This window comes from Podarcis erhardii (assembly GCF_964252035.2).
Source record: "Podarcis erhardii genome assembly, chromosome: 5".
In the NCBI taxonomy this organism is placed as follows: domain Eukaryota; kingdom Metazoa; phylum Chordata; class Lepidosauria; order Squamata; family Lacertidae; genus Podarcis; species Podarcis erhardii.
Window position 1 is genome coordinate 46,606,208 of NC_138509.1, and position 17,687 is coordinate 46,623,894.

Consider the following 17,687-nt stretch of genomic DNA (forward strand, 5'->3'; position numbering starts at 1 on the left):
CTGGAATCCTCCATGCTCAGGGTTCCAGCTCCCACAGGGGTCTTCACATGTAGGCTCCCCCTTATCGTGTGTTCACAGTCAATGTGTGGCTATTGGGGAACAGGTCTGGGAAGCCAAGTGATTTGGGAGATGAAGTCAGCAGCATGGGCTCACTGCCCCTTTCTATGTGTGCAATTAATGTAATAAGGGGGAATTGTGAGCCTTTAAAAAGTAGGATTTCCTTGCCACATCCTCAAAAGACTCCCCCCCACACACACCAAAGAATTTCAGGAAAGAGTTGAATTTCACCCTGTGTGGATTTGCTTATCAGAGTGCTGCAGTGCTGAGAAAAGTCATATTTTCTGGGATACTTCCTTTAACTCGCCTCTTAGAGTCTCTGCAGAGCATTCAGTTTATGGGCTGAACATATTGGAGCAGTGGGACCTCATGCGCACCCATGGTGAATTCACAGTGTCATCTAAATGTGAAGTACACTTTGCTTTCCTATGTGCATTTGAGAGCTAGGTATAATTGTAGGTTTCAGGCTAGTGGGAGGGGGCATTGCATCTGGGACCCATTTATTTATCATGACAGATCTGAATTATCTGCACAGAAATCCAATCCTGGTGCTCACACCTAAAGGGGCAGCAAAAGAAATGCTCCTATGTTAATATCTAAGTGGAATGTTTCCCCACTATGGTTTAATATGTGGCTTTGTGTCAAAAATTTCTCCCACATTATTGTACCCTTCTCCATCAACGAATGAGAAAATAAGTCACATTCAAAAAGGGGAGAGAAAATTTTGTTAAAACTCTCATAGGCATGGTTGAGGTTTTCTGTCTTGGTTACTTTACTTCTGAGGCTGGCAAGAGCTGTTTGCAGCTGACCTTGCTTTCATGACACCAGTGGTCTGAAATCTCCCCTGATACTCATAATGTAAAAGGGATATCAAGTGGGATATATTTTTAAAAAAATATTTAAATAATTCCTCCCATTATCCCCCCGCCCCCAGATAAGGCAGTGCAGGTAGCCAGGGAGACAGATTGCTGGAGGAAGGTTTAAAAGAAAGGAAGAAATACAAACTACCCTCAGCCATGTCACAATGAGAAGGTAAGCTCAGTCCCACACCACATGAGGTGCATCCCTTTTCGCTGCTTGAGGTACAAAATGGAACATTCCAGCTTAATTCCCTGCCCCCCTGCTGCCTCACTGCTGCCCTGCCACTGGAACTGCACCTCTCTCAATCCACATTGGCTCCTGTTTCCAGCAAAATCTCATCAAAGTCTTGTGAGATTTCATGCATTCCATGAGACCTTGCGAGATTTCCCCTCACCCTGCTTCATCAGTGGGCCAGGCCTGCCCCATGCCTACCAAAATTCTAAAGTGCCCAAATCATGAGTCAAGGAAATCGAAGCCTCCTTTGCAGAGGACTGGAAGGCAAATTTGGCACCATCACAGTTAACCATCACAGAGGCATGAAAGCTGGAATCTCAAGTTGAAGTCTCTGTATTTGTTCAACAATGTCTTTTGCCTTTATTGCTCCAAAATTAGAGATATGAAATATAATCAAGGATTTAAAACAGCCAGGGTTATAGAAACAAGCAGAACCCAAGCCATGCTCTGGCATTCAGAATACAAATCCCATAAGCAGCCTGAAACGCTATAATGTGATCTTTTGGAAAGCCAGAATAACCTTATTTACCAATGGCTGTGCTTTCTTAGGGGTTGCAAGCAGGCAATTAATGCAAGACTCCACGTATAGATGGAACAAACAAGCGTGTTTCCTCATGCTAGCTCTAAGAGCCCCACACTTGGTAGTTGTTCACAAGGCATATTTTGTACCTGCTGATGACTGGGGCTGGGGGCCTTAAGTCTTCATTTACATCAAGCCCAGCAAAAAGAAGGTTTGGGAGAAGCGATTGATAGGGCTCCCTTTCCTTCCAGTCAGACACTAAAGGGCCACTCCCTCTGTCAGAAAAAGGGTTGGGAAAAGAGAAACACACACACACACTCTCATACATTTTTCAGAAGGCAACCTTAAAATTAGAAAATCAGACCAGCATGCCGCAAATTGCACTCAGAGATTCCTCATTAAGTCCTTACACATGCATGTATCAACACAATTATATTTCTGAAGTTAACTCTAGCAAGACTAACAAATGCGAAACCCAGTTCAAATTTACTTCTACAATACTTCACTGACAACAGCTCCTGGCAGGAGTGAGTGGGGTGCCCTAAGGACCAAACCAGACGTTGCATCACATGCATATTTTTTTTAAAAAATTATCTTATTTTTACTTTTAAAGTAACAGCTGAAGATGTGTGTTTGTGAGAGAACAGGACTACAGCATGTAGGGAAGTGCTTAACAATTCCCCTTCTAGAGATCCCTTCTAAAAAAGCATTCCCAAACAATTATTTCCTCAAGGGGATAAGCTGCCATGCTTCCCTCCAAGGTAAAAGAGAAGATTTAATTTTGGAGGGAGCAAAGGGTTAATAGACCCTTCCCATGTACCATGGTCCCTGTCTTGATTGGGTCTAAATGGCTACTAAATGCATTCACATAATGCAACATCAAGTTGGCAGTAAAACATTGCTTGACACTGCTAGTCTTCCACTTTCCTTCTCAAGCCTCCTACCTGAAAGAATGCCAAAGAAAGAATGCAGCAAGCAAGTTGCCGTATTTTTTGCTCTATAAGACTCACTTTTTCCCTCCTAAAAAGTAAGGGGAAATGTGTGTGCATCTTATGGAGCGAATGCAGGCTGCGCAGCTATCCCAGAAGCCAGAACAGCAAGAGGGATTGCTGTTTTCACTGTGCAGCGATCCCTCTTGCTGTTCTGGCTTCTGAGATTCAGAATATTTTTTTTCTTGTTTTCCTCCTCCAAAAACTAGGTGCGTCTTGTGGTCTGGTGCGTCTTATAGAGGGAAAAATACGGTATGTATTGCAGAATATGCAAGCTTCACTCACTGCCAATCGGGCAGCCTCATAGACAAGGCCATCATATCCTCATACCCCACCTTGATGATTTTCATGCAAGAGTTAAATACATACTTTGTTTACCCAGACTTTCGGAACAGGAAAGGGATTTGGCAATGTTAGTATAGTTGCTTGTGTTAAGCTACGTTTCTGCTTTTCTATATGCTGCTTTTAGAGGTTTTAATTACTGCTTGTGATGACTGTACTTTAATGATGTTGTATACCGCCTGTGGGAAATGCAAATAATAAAAATCACCCACAAGAACCACCTCCTGGTTCTATACTCTCCATCACTAAAGTGGATCCAAATTCCCACTTCAACGTAATCATGCATTAAAAATAGTATGGTAAATATCTGCCTTGTAAGTATGCTAGCTGACAATGTCAGAAGGTGGTTAGTGGAGTATTAAGTGACTTTTGGTTTGCAATGCTAACTGGGTTGCTGGAGTGGAAGTTATCTTGGGCAACATCCTACTTCATCAGTTGCATTCTGTCACAAGCCAAATACAATACAGTAAAAAGCACCCTTTGCCTACCTCGTATCTGCTGCAGTTAAGGAAGTTGCACTATCTGGCAGTGGTAACGGAACATCAGCATCTAAAGGCGAGGTATCCAAGGTGACTTGTTCAACGTATCTGTCTCTGTTCTTTTTCCTCTGCCTTTTCTTTTTTACTGCTCTCTCATTGCTGGGTGGCTGAACTGGTTCTGGAACTGGAACTGGCACAGGAACAGGAACAGGAACTGGAGGAATATCCTAGAAGGTAGATGAGAGAGATGGATGTTCACTTAAAGAGCAAGCAGATATTTTAGAATTAATACTTAAGGCAGTTTTAATGCAAAGTTGCTTCTAAAAAAATAATAATACTTAAATGTACTATCAGCATTTCCCCCTCCTAATTTCCCTCTGACTAGTGGGAAACAGTTGAGCTATAAAAATGCGTAAAGAAAAATAAACTGTAGCAGGGGAAAATTGAAGAACTGTTCTTAAGCTACGTATGATGCTCTGAGCTGGCCCCTAGAGGGTATCCTTATCTCTTTTTCCAGCCCAGCAAATTTCCTTGTGGTCAGCAAATGTATCACTATTCCTAACAGAGGGAGAGAGCAAAATAGAACTTAAAAAGAAACACCCCACAATAGAGAGGCAAAACACAACACTGCAATTTTACACACACTCAAAATAAAGTGAAGACAGAAGGTATATTGAGAGTGTCAGGCAGTAGGTACATCTGTGCATGTACTTAAGGAAAACACACAAAGTTAAAGCCGTATGGAGAGCATGCAAGGACATATCAACATGTGAGCAGAATGCCTCTTTTCTCAGGGAACAGCTGCACATGGTACTTTAAAAAAATCATTATGTGTAGACTCTGAACACAGGTACAGATGACTTGTTGCCAGGTACATGATAACATGTTGAACACCCTCTGAAAGAGCCTTATGGCACCTTAAAGACTAACATATATGTAATACATTTGCATTTAGAAGGGTAAATTTGTTAGTCTATAAGTTACCACAAGATTCTCTGCTTTATTTGCTGCAAGACTACCTCTCTGGAAACTGTTAGAAACACAATTCTCTTCTTTTCCTGGTTTAATTAAAATAATGGTAAATTACAACATTCTACTAAAAAGAAGATCATGGGCAGGCAGTCTCCAAAGAGTGACTTTCTGGGTTTGCTAGGAACAAGGCTATTCCACAGGGTAGAGATGGACCACCAGATGTTGTGAGATGACAGCTCCAGGCATCCTTGAGCACTGGCTTTGCTGGCTGGGGTTGATGGGAGTTGGATTCCAACAAAATCTGGAGAGCCACAGGTTCCCAATCCCAGTTACAGTGAGTGCTTTCTTCAACATCAATTTTCAGCAAGATTTAAAGGCCCTTTCTTATTTATAGTGCAGTAACAAGAAACATATATGATCTTGTATCATAAAAGAAGAAGAACAACAACTTGACACAATGTGCTATTTCCCCCTTTAGATAATAGCCTCCTTTTTGGTGCAAGAATGATGAGAGTGTCTTCTGTTTAGTTTTTTTTAGAGTACAAAGATAAAGTAAACACAAGCAACTCCAACTAGCCAAAGTATTAATTTTACCCTGGCCTCAGCTGATCAAGAGCTAATGAAATGAGATATTCTCATCTGCTATATAAAAAGACTCTCAGAGCCAAAGAGTGAGAAGCATGTCAATAAAAATCTACTTGTGGACTGTAGCAGATGCAGTTCAAATTGGGCATTATGTTCATATTACGTAAGACTTCGCCCCTGCAAGTTCCTCCAAAGGCTAAGTTTCTGAACCTAGTTTTAAAGCCTTAGCAACAGTGTTAACAGTGCACTGCCACAATATTGGGTTTCAAACATTCCAAGCAGGCTGAAGCTTCTCCATTCGTCAACAAGCACTTAATTATGCATCTCTTTTAAAAGCAAACAAATCCGGTTTTGAACTACTTAGGAAGCCTGGAGGGTGGGTGGGAATGTTAATAAACTTTCTTAATTGGCTCAAGTGAATCTAGTTCCTAGGTGTGTGCACACAGAGAGAGTCTTCTTCCTGTGGTACTTTCCTCATTAAATGTGCAGCCTTTTAAGGCAGTTGTTGCAACATGCCACAGTTCTGGCTGAAAGTCAGCTTCGAGGAGTTACGCAAAGTTTCCATTCCTAATAACTCTGTGTTTACAGGGAGACGAAGTGCTGGAATCAATCTTAGCAAGGCAGACAATAAAGCTGTTCTTCTTACCTTTTATTGTCATCACATCTTCCATTGCACTTTTCTGAAGTCTGTGCGCGCATACGTACATAAGCAGAGAAACTCGCCTGGCACAAGCTTACGGGACCTTAAACCTTTGTCTGTTACACTCATCAGTAGACTGGCTCTGAAGCAGCCACTTCCTCCATAAGGAGCTTAGGAGGGACCTATCTGACTGCAGGTGAACGCTGGGAAGTGGACCAAAGGTCATCCCCATGGCGTCAGGAATCAGATTTCAGGAACAATTGCCAAAGGAGCCGAGGAAGGGAGGATGAACACATGCTAGCTCTTAAAGGCTGCCCAGAGCAGGCCACACAGCCATTCGGCCAAATATTATGCACATGTGCAACTTAGCAGGCTAGGAAAGGAAAAATAAGTGTGTACGTAACAGTCTGGAAAATTAAAAAAAGAAGAAGATTTAATTGTCCTTGTTTGCAGCAGCCAAGGAACCAGACTAAGCGCACAGGTCTGAAATGGCTCCTGGATTACAGTGTTTGAGTTTATTACTGCGGTCTATGCGTTCGGGCTGCAATTCTGCACACACTTACCTGAGAGTAAATCCAACAGAACTCAGCAGGGCTTACTTTTGAATAGGCATGTATAAGAATTGCACTGCCAGTCTGCCTCTTTGACTTGACCTTGGTGGAAAATTCTGTATCGTTGCCCCTTCTAAGCAGTAAGTCATGTGCAATGTGATCCCATGCATGCTTATTCAGAAGTAAGATCCTCTCTGTTCAGTGTGACCTACTGCCACATGCACACAGAATTGGTTTCTTAGGGGCAAACTAGGCAAGTGGGGTTAACCACATGTAGTTTATCTAGGCATCTGCTCAGATCCATATAGTAGCATGGGCAGGAGAAGAGTGAAGCAAAACTGACCCATTCATACCTCTCTCTCTCTCTCTCTCGCTCTCTCTCGCTCTCGCTCTTTGTGCTCCATCACTTTGAGCATAGAATCATAGAATCATAGAGTTGGAAGAGACCACAAGGGCCATCGAGTCCAACCCCCTGCCAAGCAGGAAACACCATCAGAGCACTCCTGACATATGGTTGTCAAGCCTCTGCTTAAAGACCTCCAAAGAAGGAGACTCCACCACACTCCTTGGCAACAAATTCCACTGTCGAACAGCTCTTTCTGTCAGGAAGTTCTTCCTAATGTTTAGGTGGAATCTTCTTTCTTGTAGTTTGGAGCCATTGCTCCGTGTCCGCTTCTCTGGAGCAGCAGAAAACAACCTTTCTCCCTCCTCTATGTGATATCCTTTTATTGATTTGAACATGGCTATCATATCACCCCTTAACCTCCTCTTCTCCAGGCTAAACATGCCCAGCTCCCTTAGCCGTTCCTCATAAGGCATCGTTTCCAGGCCTTTGACCATTTTGGTTGCCCTCCTCTGGACACGTTCCAGTTTGTCAGTGTCCTTCTTGAACTGTGGTGCCCAGAACTGGACACAGTACTCCAGGTGAGGTCTGACCAGAGCAGAATACAGTGGCACTATTACTTCCCTTGATCTAGATGCTATACTCCTATTGATGCAGCCCAGAATTGCATTGGCTTTTCTAGCTGCCGCGTCACACTGTTGGCTCATGTCAACTTTGTGGTCAACCAAGACTCCTAGATCCTTTTCACATGTACTGCTCTCAAGCCAGGTGTCACCCATCTTGTATTTGTGCCTCTCATTTTTTTTGCCCAAGTGCAATACTTTACATTTCTCCCTGTTAAAATTCATCTTGTTTGTTTTGACCCAGTTCTCTAATCTGTCAAGGTCGTTTTGAAGTGTGATCCTGTCCTCTGGGGTGTTAGCCACCCCTCCCAGTTTGGTGTCATCTGCAAATTTGATCAGGATGCCCTTGAGTCCATCATCCAAGTCGTTGATAAAGATGTTGAATAAGACCGGGCCTAAGACAGAACCCTGTGGCACCCCACTAGTCACTCTTCTCCAGGATGAAGAGCAATTGTCTCTCAGCTCTGGTCACTTCCTGTATCAAAACTGGACTGGGAGGAAATTGCCTAAAGCAATGGAGATGTAAGGTAGGGTGGTTGTGCTTGCCACCACCATGGTCTGAATGTAAAGGGAGAAGCCTTTTCTCCCTCTTTTATAATACTAGCACTTAGGGGTCAAATACTGGGAGATTCAATATGGGCAAAAGGAAGTCCTTTCCCATCCAGTGCATAGTTCAGCAATGATGTTCACCACCACAGGATGCAATAATGACCCCCAACTTGGGCAGCTTTAAAAGTTTAGGCAAATTTATGGAAGAATAATACTACTAGTCAGTGGCACCTGCCCTGTGGAATGCCCTCCCAGCAGATGTCAAAGCAATAAACAACTATTTTACTTTTAAAAGACAACTGAAAGCAGCCCTGTTTAGGGAAGTTTTTAATGTCTGATGCTGTGTTGTTTTTAATATTCAGTTGGAAGCCGCCCAGAGTGGCTGGTGAAACCCAGCCAGATGGGTGGGGTATAAATAATATATTATTATCATCACCATAATTATTATTAGGCTATTATCCAGGATGGCTATTTCCAGTATTGGAGGCAATATTACTTTGGAACACAAATGGCAGAAGTTCATGGTCTGTTTGTTTCCATAGGCATCTCGTTAGCCATTGCAGAAACATAATGTAGAACCAGATGGGCTGTTGGTCTGATGTTGATATGTTAACACTTCTGCCTATTTATGTTAAGCACATACATAGTTTCTATGAAAATGGGACAAAAATATATTTTTATATTTTAGTAAACCATGGATTGCAAAGCAACTTTGTTGTTGTTGTTTAGTCATTTAGTCGTGTCCGACTCTTCGTGACCCGATGGACCAGAGCACACCAGACACTTCTGTCTTCCACTGTCTCCCGCAATTTGGTCAAACTCATGCTAGTAGCTTCAAGAACACTGTCCAACCATCTCATCCTCTGTCGTCCCCTTCTCCTTGTGCCCTCCATCTTTCCCAACATCAGGGTCTTTTCCAGGGAGTCTTCTCTTCTCATGAGGTGGCCAAAGTATTGGAGCCTCAGCTTCACGATTTGTCCTTCCAGTGAGCACTCAGGGCTGATTTCCTTAAGAATGGATAGGTTTGTTCTTCTTGCTGTCCATGGGACTCTCAAGAATCTCCTCCAGCACCATAATTCAAAAGCAACTAGGATTCTATAATTTACTTGAATGATGCACTTGTACAAAATAAAGCCCAAAGGATCTAGATACATAGACAGTTGCCTTATGCTGACCATTGCCTTATACAGACCACAGGTCCACCTAGCTCAATATTGTCTGCACTGACCAGCAGTGAATTTCCAGGGTTTTCTAGGACTGAAACTGGGACTTTTTGCATGATACTGCTGAGCCCCGGCCCATCTGTCTCATGCTCTCCAGTCTTTGGCAGAGGAGACAAGTTTTATACTGAGCAAACAAGAGTCTCACAGTCTGGTGGTAAGGAAACCCAAGAACTAAGCCATTTACATGAAATCAAATATGCCCCATTAGATTTAAAATAAAATAGTAACTTCAAAATACACAGTTCTCAACACTGCAGAACTTCAGGGATAATCCCAGAGGCAGTAGCTTCCCCAAACATTTGTGTTTATGACCTTTTCGTGTTGCAATAGATTCTTCAAAGAACTTTACACTGTTTATCCTCCAAACAGGTGCAGCACAGGCTGTGACAACTTGACCTGCTGCTCAGCAAGCGTAAAGGTCCCAGTCCTGTACATTGCTTCATAGCTGATACTTTGCTGCAGTTGGGACAAATGCAGCAACCACCTTTTATAACATTAGGACAATTTGTATTCATCCCCTCCCCCTCTCCACAGGAGACACAGGGTAAATGGGCAGGTTTTCTGCTTGGAAGAGAATAGGGGAGATTTATGGAACAAACCTCTTCTGCCAATATTTGTTTGTTAGTAGTAAATCTAAAAGGAACACTGCAGGACATAGGAACAAGGACACAGGTGGGTGGTTTTAGATCTAAAAGTATTACCAGTATGCTACAAACCTCAGCTAGATCTCTGCAGCTGAGAAGTATGTAACTGATTTCTTCTAAAACAGGAGTAGGGAAACATTTTCAGCCCAAAGGCCACATTTGCTTCTGAGCAACCTTCTGGGGTTACATGCCAGTGATGGGCAGGGTCAGAGGCAAAGGTGGGTGGAGCAATGTATGTGTACCTTTGTACAGTACAGTGGTACCTTGGTACTTGAACGGTTTGGCTCCCGAATAAATCAGCTCCCGAATGCTGCAAACCCAGAAGTAAGTGTTCCGGTTTGTGAACATTTTTCTGAAGCTGAACGTCCGACGCAGCTTCCGCTTGAGTGCAGAAAGCTCCTGCAGCCAATCAGAAGCTGTGCCTTGGATTTTGAACAGTTTTTGAAGTTGAACAGAGTGGGAGGAACAGTGGGAGGAACCAGCTGGGGAACCCCCAAGGGAAGAAGGCTCAAAGCCCAGGGAGTGGTGGTGGGGCGACGATGAGTGGTCACAGGGAGAAGAGGGAGGTGGAGGTGTCGGACGCTGGGGAGGTAACAGGACTTAGTGAGCAGAGGGAGTCTGTGGCAGAGAGAAGTTCGGAATCAGAGGCAGAAGTTAAAGCTGGGGAAGAAAGGTCACTTGGCAAAGATGAGTCTGGCTGGTGAAAAGACACAGGTGTCTCCCCAGCCTGCTGTGACAAGCTTCGCCCCTGCCCCCGACTCCCAGAACCAGAAGAAGCATGAACAGGGCAGAGAAGACATTGGCTGCATGCAGATACAGTCTCATATTGCTTGGGAGAAACCCTGGAGTGGAAGAGACAGGCAGCTTTGGCGAGGCAGGAACCTTCAGTCTCAGCAGGGATGAGATGCTGTGCTCATTAGACCTGACCCTCTGCCAAGTCTGTGCAGATCGTGCTTTTGCTAATAAAGAGTTAACTCCAACTTGCTCAGTATGATTTACTGCCAGCTTGCTCTTGACAGTAGGACAGGTTCTATGCATACCACACATTCACACAGCCCTCCCTATCCTCCATCCAGGCAAGCAAAAGGGAAATCAAAGTTCAAGGACACATTTTAACCAGGCCAAAATACTCAAAGAGCGTGTGAAGAAAGGCAGGAGAGGAGTGTGGCCTAGAGGGAGAGGAGGTAGCCTCAGGAGAGTCCCAAGGGCCAAATAGAGGAGAAGGGGGGGCTGCATCTGCCAGGGGGGCCTGTTCTCCATCCTTGTTCTACAGTCACAGAAACCTAAGATGTAAGAAAAACCTCAAGTTATCAGAGCCAGAATGTTTACACAGTCCAAGGTCCATTATTTCCTTGACCTTCCTCTTTGTTTCCCTCCCTTCCTGCCTTCCAACATTTCATCCCTTCAGAAAATTCCAGCACTCTGTGTAAACAGCCTTGCAAGGGAAATGCATGTAAATCCAAGAGAACTTTGCAGTTCTCCACAATAACTTGGAAAGTTGGGTTCCAGTAAACACAGAGGGGCAGGGCACTGGCACAGGCACAGCATTGCAGGCTCCTCTGTTACCGCCACAGTCAGCTATTGTTGTAACAGAAAAGTGGCTTATGTAACAGCACTGACTTCCAGTAATAAACTCATTGCTGTGTTCTAATTCACATGCAAGAATTTAGTTTCTTCTCCACCCTTCCAGAGGGAGCTCGCTCACTGCTATGCAGTGGAAGATGCAGAGGAAACACTTCGCCACCATACACATGGTTTCCTTTCCTTTAACTGCATCACCTCCCTTGCAGTATCAAAGCAGATGATAGCCAGGCCTTCTGAGCTCTGTGCATTGCACTATGTAAACCTTACAGCCAGCTGATTGCCAGGGCTTGAGAGGTTCCCACATAAGAGCTATGATTGTTGATGCTTGCAAAAGACGATGCACAGGGCTTTGCAGGTGATAGCCATCAGACAACTGATGTTTCTTGAAAACCCCTTTAGACCAGCCACATCTTTACCATCAGGTGTAGGACAGATGGGAATGGCTTGGTTGGGCAAAACCACCTTGTTGATCAAATGGGGCTGGAGGCTGTGCAACCGCTACAGCAAAGGTCGGAGCTCTGTGGTCTGAATTTGGTTTTCCAGGTTTCTCTGGCTGGCCCTTGGGACTCTTTGTAGGACATTCACCCTTCCCCAGGACACACATCTCACCAGCCCTGATCTACATCCTTCTCAAGTGTTTTTCCTTTGCAGGAATGTGTCCTAAAAATGTGATTATGTTGTCCACTTGCTTGGATGAATAGAGAAATGGTTGGATGGAGAGATGAGTATGTGCAGAGATGGTGTAAAATCACTTACAGTGATTCATAAATAAGTTTGCAATTAGTGTCAAGCACATGAATGTCTGTCCAATCACAAACATCAGACCTAGAGGAAAGGTCCTCCTCTGTGGAACAGGCCACAGTTCACCTTGGCAAGAACTTTTTGTATCACTAGTACTACTTACCTGTGGCTTCTAAGCATTGTTCTACATTTTGTCACCCATTCTGAAGGTACCAATGCATTCCCATTCCCATTCTCTGCCATATCTCTTCAAGCCCTTGTTTGTTTTTTTGTCTAGCCTTCAGTACCAGTCCTTCTGGCTTCTTAGCTCTTCTGTCTCTGTGCATGGCCCAGCCCAGTCTCTTTGAGAGCAGCCTGCCCAAATCAATACTTAATCTCAATTGCAGGTAGGTAGCCATGTTGGTTTGCCGTAGTCGAAACAAAATAAAACAAATCCTTCCAGTAGCACCTTAGAGACCAATTAGGTATGTTATTGGTATGAGCTTTCGTGTGCATGCACACTTCTTCAGATCTCATCTAATCCAATTGATGGATTGCTGTGCTATAGCTGGCCTTCCTGAATCAGGCTCCTTGCTGGTGTGAATCTCAGACTGCTGCTCTAGGAAACTTCTCTTGCAAATATCAATATCCTCCTCCCTAATAATAATAATAATAATGAGGAGGAGAACTTGAAAGGCATGACCAGCACTGTCTTAACCCAATGTCTAATATGATTCCTACTAATTCAATTTTTGAGCTTTTAAACACTGAATAACATTCCTAAGAAGCTCTGGTTAGTTATCTTGAAAGTATCATCCCACTCACCTGATTTTCCGGACTGCTGTTTTCATTGCCCATTTTGATAAGGTCTTGAAATCACTCGCTACATTAAGGAAGCCAGCTGCAAGAAATGAACATCTGTGTAAATACTGTGGGGAAATAACTTTCAAGAAGACAAGCCTCCTGACCCCGCAGTCATGATACTTCCCTGAGCTGTTCCCAGTAAAAATTATTGCCAAGGCTTGCAGTGTGCCCTGCAAAGACAGTTTTTATGGCAAGGCTAGATTAAGTATGGAAAGCCTTGTGACAAATCAGATATTTGGAGCCTTAGTTTACTCATTCCCCCCACAGGGTCAGCCCTGCCATTGCAGCATAGTGAAGTGGCCTGTTTCAGGTGGCACTTTGAGCCAGGGCAAATGAAGACTGTGGTCTCTAGACTCCACATATGATGCTCTTGTGCCACATAGGGTTTCCCCAGCATTGAAGTAGCAGCTTCACAAATGTTGATAAAAGTATGTGCTCCCTATTGATAATACTACCCCCCTTTCCTCTAGTTTTGCATTTACACATCTGATTTGCTAACTTGTATTTGCCATTCATGCAGAACTAGACCAGATTCTTACACGAATCATTTATGCATCATTCTGAGTCCTAATTTTAGCAAAGTGACACAAGCAAACACTGAGTTACCCAGAGATTACATCAGAACAAAACCCTTGTGTTGTTTTGCTTATGTACATAATCACACACGCACTGCCTGGTCCACTGATGGTGGTGGTTATTGCTTTGTTAATATATGACTTTATTGGGAGTAAGACATGCACTTCTGAGTAGACAAGCACAGGATTGTGCTGTAACACTGTTATTCTAACCAGGACGCGTAAAAAGCATTAACATGATGAAATTCAATACCCATATGGTATGAGCATATGTCCTATGATGTTTTCTTTTCACCTAATTAGAACTAATCTCTTAATGTCTACTTTGCACCAATCACTATGCTGCAATGCTTTGAAATATTTAAAAACTCCCCTCCTTCGCTTTAGGCTGGAATGCAGAAGCTGGCCACACAATAATCCTGTGCATATTTTCTCAGGAATAAATCTAATGGAGCTTGTCCCCAAGTTATTATGGATAGAATTGCAACTTTGGCATTGCTGTTTAATTTTACTCCAGTGTAAAGGCACAAGGGGTGTTTCTCCCATGCGTTGTACCACTCTCATACAAAATGGCAAATTTATAGGTGTATGCAGTGTACACAGAATTAGGACCCTCTGCAGCTAAGTGGCCCCCCCTCAAGTTATGTGTATACATTGCTAGCAAAAAAGATACCTTTGCAACACCAAAAAATGAATTGCCATTGTTGAATTATAGTATTTTAGTATGCTGGGTTGTGTCTATTCTTCATTTCTCCTACTCCCTGATTAAAGGCCTTCATTGGTGCCACTGAACCAAACTGAGTATTGTGTTTCTAGCCAATGAAGTCAAAGCTGTGACTATTTGGACACTGGGAAACCGGAATCCCTGGGATCCTAACAGGGTGGGGTTTTTAATGGTGCAACTGGAGTCTCACCTTTCTTTTAAAAAAGAAAGAATGATATGGAACATATTGTGCAGGCTACCTTCTAAGCCAGGGGTTGCCAACCCAACCCAAGCAGAAGCAGGGCTTTTTTTCAGGGGGAGCTCACAGGAACTCAGCTCCAGCACCTCTCAGCTGGACACCATTGCCATTATAAGAGAACGAAGGAGGCATTCATGGTGAGTTCCGGCACCCCTTTTTCTAGAAAAATAACACTGAGCAGAAGGATGAGGATAATGCTTGATCTGGCTCTGCAGGACAGAACACTTGCTGGAGCTGGAAGGGCTCATTGACTTCCAGCTCTATTTGTCTATGATGCTAGCACCTCCTCTCCTTTCTGGAGGGAAAGATTTGTGTGGACAGTTGTGGGACACAGATGGAGAGGAGAGATAGGATGGGTTATTGGAGGGTGTTCAAGGATGGGTGTACTGCTGAGGCCTCCTCCTCTGCTTTGGCTGCCCACAGAAGGACTTTTTGAAAGGGGAGAGCTCAGAAGTGTCATACCTGTAGGCATTCTCTTTGCTGCCCATTGACCTGGTGGAGCAGGCAGCAGGCAGCTGCTCTGGCCACGGAGCAGTTTTTGGGAAGGGTGGGTGGGTGTGTAGCTCTGTGCATGGAGTTGTGATCAACCCACTTACTGCTCTATTTGTTTTGTGGTCATATGGAGCAGTAGTCAGGCAGCTACTTCAGGGGTCAGCAAAAATTTTCAGCAGGGGGCCGGTCCACTGTCCCTCAGACCTTGTGGAAGGCTGGACTATATTTTGGAGGGGGGGAAATGAACAAATTCCTATGCCCCCAAAATAACCCAGAGATGCATTTTAAATAAAAGGACACATTCTACTCATGTAAAAACATGCTTATTTCCAGACCATCCGTGGGCTGGATTTAGAAGGCGATTGGGCTGGATCCGGCCCCCGGGCCTTAGTTTGCCTACCCATGAGCTATTTTAATTTGTGTATTGGAGTGGGGGAAAGCACAGGAATTGCCTGTTACTAATTATGAGGGGTTTTTTTTAAAAAAAAATGGCAGTGGGAGAGTTGAAGGAACTACAATAATAATTATCCCACTACTGTTGTTTTGTTTTGCTGCCTGCTGGCATGTGGAGCAGGCAGCTACTTGAGAGGGGCCTCAGTTGAATATGATGGTGAGGGGGAAATGGCAAACTTTTCTAGTTTCTACTGCATGCCTTAGAGCAGGGGGTGCTCTGAAACTTGGGATGTGGGTGGGGTGGGGTGAGAGAAAGAGACCAATACAGAGGCATCATCACATCCTTTCCCCTTATTGTCCCCAAGTTGATGGGTGGCGGCAGCGCAGAGGCACTATCATTATCACCTTTCCCTTCATTTTTCCCAAGTTGTTGGGGGGGGGGGGCAGTTTGGGGTAAGAGCCCAGTGCAGAGGCACTGTCATTATTATGGTCATATTTTCTTAGACTGCTTCAAGTTGTTTGCAGGTGGGGCAGTGCAGAAGTTTTATCACCATAATAATTAGCATCATAATTAGTAACATGGTTTTTTCTGGGTGGGGGCACTCATTCCACAGGCATTGTCATTATCAGCAACTTTCCCTCCTACCAAGCGAACAGCTTGGATAGTTTCCAAGTTGTCTGGGAGAGGGGAGCACAGAATTATTGCTTTCCTCTCCTCACACACCCTCTTGTTTTGAAGGCGAAGGAATAGGCTCATGCGCACACACAATAAAAAAGGGTCAAACACAGGGCCACACAGACCATAAAGTCATCAATGCTTATACAACTTTTACTTAAGCACAATACCCTCCGTCATTCCTCCTCTAGAGCTGTTCACTTCACATGGGTCTATCCCAGCAACAGCCCCCCCCCTTTCTCTGGTTCCACCACTGGAATTCTTGACTCAAGAAAAAGGTAGACCCCAGAGACAATATGAGGCAGCCGACACACCACACCACACCACGTGGATGCTTTACCTATCTATGTAATTCCTTCTCGTACGCCATCCATGATGAATATCTCAGTATAAACTGTCACTGAAAATATCTCTGACCAAACATGAATACATTGCTTCACTAGACTCTTAATTAAAGCACAATTTTCTTCATTGAGAGATTACAAGGTTTTGCAAGGTTTTGCACTATGATCAGGTCCCACAAATAAGTGACATTTGCATACTGATTTTTTAAAGAAATAACAAAACCCAACCAGTAAATTTCATTTGTGTTTTCCATTGTTATTCCTAGATAACATACTTTTAAAGCATGCTGTTTTAAAATACAGTTTCATCTCAACTGTATTTTAGAATATAGTGCTCATGTAAACCTTGTCCCGTGAGAAACTTACTCTTTGTTGTGAGAAAGAAAAAGACTTAATAGGAAGAAATTCTTAGCACACTTACGTTCCAGGATAATTGTTTTTGTTGTCCCTCTGACCCCCCTTCTGGCACTTCAGCAAATTTCTTTGGCAGCTCACGCTTTCCAGCTGCACACCTCACCAGTCTCCACCTTTGTTTTCCTCCTCTGCCTTCCTCTCCTCCAAATCACATGCATCTGGCTCTCTTTTAAATGACCCACCTTGAATTAAGCATAACCAGTTGAACAAATAACTTTGACTCCACCCCAGGTACAGAGCAGAACCAGTCAGTTCCCCACACTCACTCGATAAGTGCTACTTAAGAGGGAGAGACAGATCCCCGAGGATATGGAGTTAAAGACAGACATCGCAGCGTATATCAGAAAATGGAAAATTTGGTTACCTTTCTCCTTTCCCATCACATTTAGAGGGCCAAGGCACATATGACCTGTGGGCTCTTTGTGGGTATCACCACACACACACACACACACACACACACACACACACACACAGACTGCAACATCCACAAACACTTTATTACCATCTCAGGACTCTCAGATTACATTTTAAAATACTGCATAAGGAAAACATAAGGGAAATTTTTTTGTTTATTATGTAAAGTATTTTCATAGCATCCTTCAAAAAAAATGGATTTAAGGGAAGATAGGTAAGGCAGAGGCGGGTGGCGCTGTGGTCTAAACCACAGAGCCTAGGGCTTGCCGATCACAAGGTTGGCAGTTTGAATCCCTGTGATGGGGTGAGCGCCCATTGCTCGGTCCCTGCTCCTGCCCACCTAGCAGTTCGAATGTATGCCAGTGCAAGTAGATAAATAGGTACCGCTCCAGCGGGAAGGTAAACAGCGTTTCCATGTGCTGCTCTTGTCCGCCAGAAGTGGCTTAGTCATGCTGGCCACATGAACCGGAAGCTGTACGCCGGCTTCCTCGGCCAGTAAAGGGAGATGAGCGCCGCAACCCCAGAGTCATCCGCGACTGGACCTAACGGTAAGGGGTCCCTTTACCTTTTTAGGTAGGTAGGTAGGTAGGTAGGTAGGTAGGTAGGTAGATGATAGATAGATAATACCCCACCCATC

The 17,687-nt window shown here is 44.0% G+C and overlaps 1 protein-coding gene and 1 long non-coding RNA gene across 11 annotated transcripts in view; one reads left to right on the top strand and one right to left on the bottom strand.

The window, feature by feature from the left end:
* LOC309342861 overlaps positions 1–1,806 on the top strand; it is a 30,008-nt gene extending 28,202 nt beyond the window's left edge. The window contains exon 3 of the long non-coding RNA XR_014157017.1: positions 992–1,806. This is a non-coding gene — a long non-coding RNA (uncharacterized lncRNA). The remainder of the gene's footprint in view (positions 1–991) is intronic.
* TACC2 (transforming acidic coiled-coil containing protein 2) overlaps positions 1–17,687 on the bottom strand; it is a 157,313-nt gene that overhangs the window by 128,283 nt on the left and 11,343 nt on the right. For 3 of the 10 annotated variants that reach the window (XM_081863630.1, XM_081863633.1, XM_081863631.1), the window contains exons 1-4: positions 16,644–16,802; positions 12,742–12,817; positions 3,492–3,709; positions 1,822–1,947 (exon numbers count right to left, since the gene is read on the bottom strand). In XM_081863630.1, coding sequence (XP_081719756.1) covers positions 1,822–1,947; positions 3,492–3,709; positions 12,742–12,774 — 377 coding nt within the window. In that variant the 5' untranslated portion in view covers positions 12,775–12,817; positions 16,644–16,802. Of the gene's footprint in view, positions 1–1,821; positions 1,948–3,491; positions 3,710–5,685; positions 5,811–12,741; positions 12,818–16,643; positions 16,819–17,687 lie in introns of those variants that run through there. The other 7 variants (XM_081863628.1, XM_081863629.1, XM_081863624.1 and 4 more) reach the window with 5 other exon arrangements.